The sequence below is a fragment of the Cinclus cinclus genome, chromosome 6 (assembly GCF_963662255.1).
Source record: "Cinclus cinclus chromosome 6, bCinCin1.1, whole genome shotgun sequence".
Classification (NCBI taxonomy): domain Eukaryota; kingdom Metazoa; phylum Chordata; class Aves; order Passeriformes; family Cinclidae; genus Cinclus; species Cinclus cinclus.
In genome coordinates, this window is record NC_085051.1 from 9,044,026 (window position 1) to 9,053,787 (window position 9,762).

The 9,762-nt window shown below is 45.4% G+C and overlaps 1 protein-coding gene across 1 annotated transcript; it reads left to right on the forward strand.

Moving 5' to 3' along the window:
• Positions 1-6,462: 6,462 nt before the first annotated feature.
• Positions 6,463-7,383, forward strand: LOC134045649 (mas-related G-protein coupled receptor member H-like). The gene has a single exon (XM_062495493.1). The coding sequence runs from the start codon at positions 6,463-6,465 to the stop codon at positions 7,381-7,383; it is 921 nt and encodes a 306-aa protein (XP_062351477.1).
• The last annotated feature ends 2,379 nt before the right edge of the window (positions 7,384-9,762 follow it).

Below are 9,762 nucleotides of genomic sequence, written 5' to 3' on the forward strand. Positions count from 1 at the left end.
CATCGATGTACCTCACCAGGACTGGGCAAGGGAAAAGCTCCCTGGAAAACTGCAGCAAAATCACCTGTAATTCTTGTGCACGAAGACCCAGACAAGACCATGGAAGCTGTAAGTAACTGTCTGGTTTGGTGGAGGTGACTGTGTGCTTGCTGAATGAGACGTGGATTTTTCCACGAACCGAGTGCGGAGTCCTTCCAACCACGGTTCCGCTTTCCCACGAGGGGCCCGGCTGGTGAAGGGATGAAGCGAGTGCTGCTTTTTCCCATCCTAGCCCAGGTAGAGGCTAGGTTCTTTTCCCATCCCAACCCAGGCAGAGGTGAGACCCGGGAGGAGAAAGCAGAGAGCATCACGCAAGTCACAGAGGGGAGAAGGAAAGCTGCTTTTCCCATCCCAGCCCAGGTAGAGGCAAAATTCCTTCCCATCCTGACCCAAGCAGAGGCAGGAACCAGGTGGAACACAAGGGGGAGCACAAAACACCTCAAGACAGTCCCTTGAGGTAAAAGTGGGACAAAGAAAGAGTAAGGTTTTAAGTCCAAATGATCCATGAAGGGGTCCAACTCCTTGTGATACACAAAAAAATCAATAAAGATAAGACAAGTAGGTTGCCAGAAATACCAGCAGACAGCCCTTTGGGAGCAATTTTAAGACACAAAGGAGTTATACAAGAGAAAAAGTAAAGAAAAATTAATTCAATATTGCGAGGTAGAACACACCAGGGAAATGATCTGTAAAAATAACCTGTACTGGCCCGTGTTTGGATAATTTGAGGGGTGGATTTGTCGAGCATTAATCACATATGCTGCTTGTAAAGAACCATTTAACAGAGAGGAGTGTAGGTATGCTGCTCTGTGGGCAAAGCAGCCCAAACCATGCTAGATACATACTCTAAATGAAAAAGAGGATGAGAATAAGAAAAAGGCTTGTTGGGAACCCTTGACAATCTCCCATCTCCATATAATACAGAAAATAGAGGAGACCCCCCCCAGCATCTCCGCTCCCTCTCCTCCTGGTACTCCCATAGCTCAAAGGACTCTCTGGAGTCAGAGAAACACCAGGAGAGGTAGTATCAGCAGAGGAGGGAGATAATGACACAAAGGATCACCTTTACCCCCTGAGGGAAGTCCCATCAGCAGGACAACAGGCTGAAATAACTGGATTTTTAAATGGTCCCTCAAACACAGGGGAGGTAAGAAACTTTTAAGAAGAGATGGGAAAATTATTAGAAGATCCCATAAGGGTGTTGGAGAAACTAGCTCAATTCCTCGGGCCAAGGATGTATACTTGGATGGAATTACAATCTATATTAAGTATTCTATTCACCACGGAAGAAAGGGAAATGATTCCAGACAGGCTGGAATGAGGGAACATCAAATAAGATCGGGAACATCAAATCGGACCCAGGAAAGACCAGAAATGGCCATGAAATAATCCTAGCTGGGATAATCAAAATTATATCCATCACCAGTATATGAGGGACTTAAGATGGATACACATTAAAGATATCCAAAAATCAATTCCTAAAGGACAAAATATCAACAAAGCCTTTAGTCAACAACAACAACAAGACGAGTCTCCCACTAATTGGCTAAAAAGGCTGAGGAAAGTCCTCCAAATGTACTCCAGGATAGACCCTGACAAACAAGTGGGTCAAACCCTCCTAAAATCTCAATTTGTTGCTCAATCATGGGGAGATATTAGAAAGAAATTTTAAAAGTTTGGTGATTGGCAAGATCAGGGGTTAGAAAAATTGCTCAGAAAATCCCAAAAAGTGTATGTGAGAAGGGACGAAAAATAGCAGAAAGCAAAAGATAAAATCTTTATAGCTACAGTTCATAAAACACAGAGAGAAACCCAGCAGAAGCAGAAAGGGGGAGGGAAACCACAAAAACCCCCACCAAAACAAAAAAATGATGCAGGAAATAATTCAGCAAGGCGAACCACCTTTTACGGTAATAAGAAGACATCTAAAAAAACAATTGCAAAGAGAGGGTGTGGGGCGAAAAAATGTTCCAGGAGAACAAATAGGGGTGTCAGGGGCTGTATGTATTGGGGACCTTAGCAATTAAAGAGCCCTTGATAAAATTAAAAATCGGTCCCCAATGAAAGGAGGTGGAATTTTTAGTAGATCAGGAGCCAGAAAATCCACAGTTAGACATCTGCCAAGGAGTGTAAACCTAGTGGAGAACCAACACTCATGGTTGGAGCAAAAGGTCCAACCTTTAGGCTCCCTGTTATTAAAAATGTGCAAACTAACACCATTAAATTAAATGATCTGCTGTTATTGTCAAAAACAAAACATAATTTATTAGAAAGGGATTTAATAATAGCATAATAGGACTTGAAAATTGAAGTACCCCAAGGGCAACTTAAAGTTTATGCCTTAACCCAAAATGATGAGGAATGAATGTGTCCTGAGGTGTGGTATACACCTGGGGAAATAAAAAAGTTAAAAATGAAACCTATCAAAGTGAAAGTCACTAATCCCAATTTACCTGTTTGAATTTGTCCATCTCCAATATCACTGGAAGGGAGATGGGGCCTTAAGCCCGTCATAGGAAACTTTTTGCAACAACCTTGTATGTCCCAACAAACTACTCCTATTTTTCCTGTCAAAAGGACAGATGGGAATTACAAATTAGTACAGGATTTGAGAGCTGTAAATCAACAAACTGTTACCAAATTTCCTGTAGTAGCAAACCCTTACACTCTCTTAAACCTGTTGCCCCCTTTCTACACTTGTTATAGTGTAATAAATCTAAAGGATGCCTTTCTGGGCATGCCCATTAAAAGAAAGTAGTAAAGATTATTTTGTCTTTGGTTGAGAAAACCCTAATAAGGGCAGAAAACAACAGTTGCATTGGACAGTATTGCCTCAGGGCTTTACAGAATCCCCCAATCTCTTTGGGCAAGCCCTAAAAGAATTGAGGCAGTCTTTTGAGCCACCAGAAGGGGTGAAATTGTTACAATACGTAAATAATCTATTACTAACAGAAAAAAAAAAATAAATCTACCAGAAATGGGACAATAAAACATTATAAAACTTTTTGGGACAACAGGGTTTGAAGGTATCTAAAGCAAAATTCAAATTAACAGAACCCGAAGTAAAATATTTAGTGCATTGACTAAATAAAGGAAAAAAAATTGAATCCTAAGAAAGTCTCTGGAACACTAAGCTTGGAACCTCCAAAAATCAAAGAAGAAGTGAAGAAAGTTTTAAAACAGCTGAAGTACCATCATCAATAGATAAAAATAATTTAGTAAGAAAGTGAAATTTCTATATAAAAAAACTTACCACTAATCACCTAAAATGGTCAAAAGAGGATGATAAAAGTTTTGAAAAGGTCAAATATACTTTAATTCAAGCCCCTGTACTAAGTCTCTTGGATTTGGAAGAGACCATTTCAATTATTTGTGAACACCTCTGATCAAATGGCATATGGGGTGCTCACCCAGGAAAGGAACAGAAGGAAACTGTTAAGGTACTTAATGCCCTATCAGCACAAGGAACAATCTAAATTAATGATCATAACTAGTAGGAGTTATTTGAGAACGGAACAAGGGGAAAGAGGAAAGCCAAAGCAGAGGCAAAAGAGTGCTGGAAAGGGTTTCATATACCGTGCTATTACTGCTGTACCTCGTACAGAATGTTAAAGCTAAGAGTTGGGACAAAATTAAGAAACTCTACCAAAAGAAAAAGACAAAGTGGGAAGTTACTGGGTAGCCACCAGTTTGGGGAAAGGAGGGTGGGCTCCATTGGCATACCACAGTTACCCAGTGGGAGAAGCATACCTCTGCTTCACAAAAGAAGGTATGTGGGGATATTCAGATCAGGGAGGACTGCAAAATTACTACAAAGAGAAAATAATAAAAAATATAACCAAAGTGTTCAAAGGAACAAGGACAAACCATGAGGGGAGTTTTAACTTGTACGAAAAATTAAAACAACAACTCAGTGAACGGGACTTAGCCACCTCAGGAAAGAATTTATTTGTGAAATTAATGAAAGAAATTACTACAGAACTAAATTTAACTCGCTGTTAGATCTGTGGAGGAATGCAGATGACTAAACAATGGCCATGGAGGGGGGAGGGATTAGGCCCAGAGCAGTTATTACAGTGGAATCAAACAGAAATATCGAGGGGAGTCAATAGACCTGAGGGGAGGGTTTAAGTCATGAGGTAATAGGAGGAGTGTGTAGGAAGTTCGATAATTCTAAATGCTGCTTAGAAAATAATGATACTAGAGAAGTAATTACTAAAATTGTAGACGAAATAAAACCCGTGTACCTGTGCAAACCTGGAACTCAATGCTTAATAACAGTTGATGGAATAACTTTCTGGGGGGAGCCTGGTGGAAAAAAAATAAGTTTTATGTTAACATGGGCATTATTGGGACTACTGTTCATCCCTTATCTTGTTCCATGCTTATTTCGACTAATCCAGTGGTTTGAGGAATGCAAGTTGCTATGAGAGCAATGAATCCTGAGCTGACAACAAAACTAATAGCAGTGAATAAATTAAATCTAGTACAAAAAGCACTGACAAAATTTGAAGCCCGAACACAAAACAGTGGGATAAAAAAGGAGAAGTGGGGAAATTGTGGTCATTGATAAAAGATTTGTGTTTATCATAAAAGTTTTGGGGTTTGCCTAAATGAGAATACTAAGGTCTGAAGTGAAGCATGGGCATTAGATAGAGGAAAATACATGATTAAATCATTGTTTTAAATCCCCCTGTTATGAATATTATGTTTTCTAAATAAGTTTTATCTACTACCAGTTTGCAAAATCAGACTTTACAATACTCCAATAGATTTTACAAAATGGGACTTCCTGTCTTCATTTGGTTGATGCTGCCTATCTACAAAGACCAGACTTCCCAACTTTTGCCAGTTTTTGTCTACCAAAACCAGATGGTTATCTATGAGACTATCACCCAGGGACTTGATGGATGTTTATTCGACCACCACTGCTTACCTGGCAAAGTTAAAACTTACAGCAAGAGACCATCCTATAAGACGAGGCTGCAAACCAAGGTTGGATGGAGCATGGAGTGGGCAGTGACCCCTCACATTCCCCAGCGCTGCTTGCTCTGTCCATATCAAATAAAACAATCTAAATTTTGCTGAATATTGAGACTTTTTGTTTCTCATTTATAACAGAATGATGGAACAAGGGGGAATGGCTTCTGACTGCCAGAGAGTGTGTTCAGATTGGATATTGGGAAGAGATCCTTCCTTGTGAGGGTGCTGAGGCCATGGCACAGGTTGCCCAGAGAGGCTGTGGCTGTCCCATCCCTGGACATGGTCTCCAAACACTTTCATTGCATCCTCAAGGGGATTGGCTGTAATCAGGGTGGGCTCCAAGTGCTGATGCCCTGGCTGCAAGCAGCTGATTGCTGTCCTTCCCTTGGGCTGGGTGAGCCTGCACTGGAATGATGGAAATGGGAGTCCATGGCCCAGGGGTGCTCCCATGAGCCCAGGGGAGGTTTTGGCAATGATTCTGGAGCTCTTCCCAGAATGGCAGTGGTTTCTGACAAGCAGCCAGATTACTCAACAGTGCTGCCAAAAATCCAATGCCACCAGCACCACCAGCATCCCTCTGCTGCTGGAGGGACAATGATTCCTCATCAGGGAAGAGGAACGAGGAATGGTAGAAGTGTGTCCAATGAGGGAAGGAAGTTGGAGAATGGGACTTTCTGCAGGGAAGCAATGTTTCTCATCACAAGGACAGAGGAGTCATTTGCAGAATTCTTCATGGGAATCTTTTGACAACAGCCAATTCTTTTACAGAAAATAAAAAAAACTACTTCAAGGAAAAGAACTCTGAGGGTGTGGATCTCTGATCTAGCCAAAGTTGTAAAACCGCTTCCTCCTGCCCTATGACCCAACCAAACCTTGGGAACCAACAGAACAACAGGGCACAGAGAGAAGCCAGAAGGAAAGGAGTGGGGAGCTCATGGTGCTCTGGGCACTTAATCTTTCATGTTAATGTCCTGGCAGGATTCACTTTAGGACATGTATTCCAAAGGATCAAGAGGTACCAGGAATCACCGCTGATCTGCACAGACCCCCTGTGCCTGCTGCTGTCCCACAGTGAACAGGTCAGTGGAATGTTTTCCTTCCTAACTCCTCCACCTTCCTCTCCTCCAGCAGCTGCTCTGTTCCTGCCACCCTCGCCTGGTGACCATAGAGCCGCCCCCCCTCCAGATGCTCCCTCCTTTCCCTAAACTTCCCCTCCGCATCCCTTGTTCAACAGCAACCCTGCCATTTCATTCTCCCATCCCACCATTTCCACCACCCTCCTTCCCTGCACATCTCACTCCTCCCCACTGAATCCTTCCCACTGCAGGGAGCTGCTGAGGAGCTGCATGGTCCAAGCCTGGATTCTCCAAGCACTGACTCCCATCCACTCTGACAACCACAGCCAGGGACCACATCCCACTGCCTGCCCAGAGTTCATCCATGGAGGTGAGCACCGTGACCCCATCTCCAGCCTCACCCATGGAAGGAGCCAATCTCTGTGATACTGATGTCACCAGCGTGGCCATACACAGTGTGACACTGCTCATCTGCCTCTGTGGGTTGGCTGGAAATGGGGCTGTCCTCTGCCTCTACAGCCTGGAAAGCCGCACCTATGCAATCTTTGACCTGGCTATCATCGACTTCATCTTCCTACTCTTCACGGTCCCCTCTGCCCTCCTCTTCCTGGTTGAGGACGTGTCCTGCTCTCCTATCGTGCCCTTGATGTATGTGAGCATCTTTTTCCAGCTGTCAGTGGTCCCTTATTTCTGGGGGCTGTACCGGCTGATGATCAGCACCACTGTGGTCGATACTGACAGCCTCTTCCAGCTCTGCTGCCACCATGAACTTCCCAAGCGCTTGTGGTTGGTGCTGCAAAGTGTCCAACGCTGGGCCTTCTTAGCTCTCTTCACTGTCATTCCCATGATGACATCCCTGTGCCCGTCCCACGAGCAGGAGCACTGCCGGGCAGCTCTCATCTCCATCTACGCTGTCATCCTGCTCCTCTTTGCTGCACCTGTGGTCATTTCCAGCGCAACTGATATCATAAGGGCCAGGTGTGGCTCCAAGAAGCAGAAACCCAAGAGGCAACACGTCGTTGTCTTCATCATTGTGCTCTTCACTCTCCTCCTCTGCCTATGCAATTTCCTGCAGCAGCTCGGATATTTCCCTGTGACCCAACAGATTTTCTTACTGCTCATCTGCATCCACAGCAGCATCAAACCCTTCATCTACTTCTTGGCAGGGAGGTGCTGGAGTCCCTGCTCCATAGGGTCCCTCCGACTCTCACTCCAGAGAGTTTTTGTGGAGAAGGAAGAAAAAACTGACTGCAGTGATGATGAAAACACAGACACAGTGATCTGAGCCTGTTGATCCCTTCCACTGCTGTGCTGCAGGACCTCAGCACAGGTTTCCTTGAGTCACCTGATTAATAAATATCCACAGCTTCACCCTCCCTGTGCTGGTGTGCTCCTGCAGGAGAAGGGAGCAGGGACATTGCCAGGGACAATGTGGGAGGGATGCTTTGCCATAGACACATTGGAGCATGGCTTTCCTCCTCCCTGCCATGCCCCCATGGCTCCAGGCAGTGCAGCTGGGCTCAGTGCTGTTCCCCAGCTCTATTCCCCATGGAATGACCCTCACTGCCTCAGCCCCAGGGAATGAACTCCATCTCCTTTGGCTACCCACATGAGTTTCATGGTGTTTTGAGGGATCTCCTGCCTGCAAAGACTGTGATACACTAATTAATGCCTGGGGACACACCCAGCACTGGGTGGTGCTGATTTCCCAAATCCCTGTGGGTCTGGTGCCTCTGGATGGCAGGAGAGGGGTTGGGATCACAGGGAGCCTCCTTCCCCTTCTGTCCAGCAGAGCCAGCCCTGCATTTCCAGCTGATGGGAAGAGACACCAGGTAGGGCTGCAGAGCTGGGCAGGGACAGCAACATTCCCTTGTACTTTCAGTGGGACTTTTTGTCACATTCTTAAATTCCAGAATTGACTTGTTCTGAGTAAAGAGCAGGGTCAAAGGTGACCTCCACTGAACTCTTGTGCCTGTGAACAAAAAGAGATTTCAATATGGATATTCACATCACCAGGTGCTTGGACTATTTAATTGCACAGAAATTAGGAGTTACATTGCTGTTCTTCAGAATGGGGCCTTACACTGTTTCCCCACCATCACAGTCCAAGGAAGCTCTTGACCACCTCCATCATGAAGCTGCCCACCCTCAGGAGGTACTGCTACTGCCCCTACATCAGATTTGAGTTCATTTTTTTGGTTTGTTTCCTGTGTAATTACTGTGACCTCAGAATTTGATGAATAAACAACATCCAGGCTTCTCTGCAGAGCTAGTCCGTGATGAACAGTGTCCAAAATGGCTCTTTTCCTTATTTTATCCCATTCTGAATGTTCTGGCTGCTCTCTGAGGAGGACAGGTACCTCTCTCATACCAGAACTCTGCCTAAGGCACGTGCCTGCAATGGTTGGGATGATGTAGACACTGCCAAGATCTCTTCATTCCTCCTGGGAGAGACCTGAGCAGCAGCCACATCTCTTATCCAGGGGGAAGATGTCCCTTCTTTCCCCACTGCCTTAAATCCAGGGGAAACCAAGTTGCCACTGCTTCCGGAGAGGGAAGCGAGAGTGAAAGCCGTGAGTGCTGAATCAGGTTTTGGAGACACAAGACACACATTAGAATATACAACTACAAATCATTATTAAGAGAGTTGTTAATAATTAACAGAAGAGAGGGACTTTGTGATCTGGGAGGGTTTTTCTTTCTGTCCCCTGTTTTCCTGTCCGTTGGAAAGCAGAAACCTTCCACAGTACAACATCGTGTCAAGGATAGGACAACTCACGTATCACACCCAAGACAGGTGCAGAAAGGTCATGCTCCTCCAGTGTAATTTTTCCTCTTCCATGCACCTTCTTTGTCTCCAGGGTGACCCAGGCCACTCCTACCTGAGTTTTCTGTCTTCCATGGAATCCAAGAATGGTTTGGATTGGAAGGATCATTAAAGGCCTGTCCTGGTTTGAAAGACAGGTGTTTGCTAAAGAAAGGCAGAAGCTTCCCTCTGAAATGAAGAGTGTGATCCCTACTCCCTACAAATTGTTATAATTTTGGAATTAAGGGAGCTCTCAGGCAAAGATATGGGGGTAGGAATAACAGTTCTTTACTAGTATATCTAACAAGACAAACAAGAACAACACCAGCTATGAAATTACCCACAAACAGAACAGTAACTCAGTCCCAGTGTTTTTTGGCTGCAGGCACCTTTTCCCTGAGCTGCAGTTCCCGGTGCTGGGGGCGGGCGGGTCCCGCAGAGCTGCAGGAGGGCTGGGGGTGATGGCAGAGCTGTCCCAGGGGGAGAGAGAGATGGAGAGAGAGCTCTCCGCTCACGGTGTGGGTCCCAGTGCTCAGCAGAGTGCTGGATGGTGGCAGGTTACAGTGAGAAGGCAGCAGGGCAGGGTCTGACAGCAGCGAGGATGGCTCCCGACGCTGGGATGGCAGGAATGAGGCTCAGGCAATGATTGTCCTTCTCATCCGAACTCCACAGGGGAAATGGGCTGAGGCCCAGTCTTCCGTCTGCTCTTCTGGCTGTTTGGATATCGAGGGGTTTCCCTCTTCCCCTCCCCTCCCCCTTGTCACCAGGGCCCAGTCAACAGGTATCTTAGCATGACAATGGGGAAAATTCCACAGAGGGAAAAGGGAAAGAACCAACCCCCAATATCGTGCCAGTCAT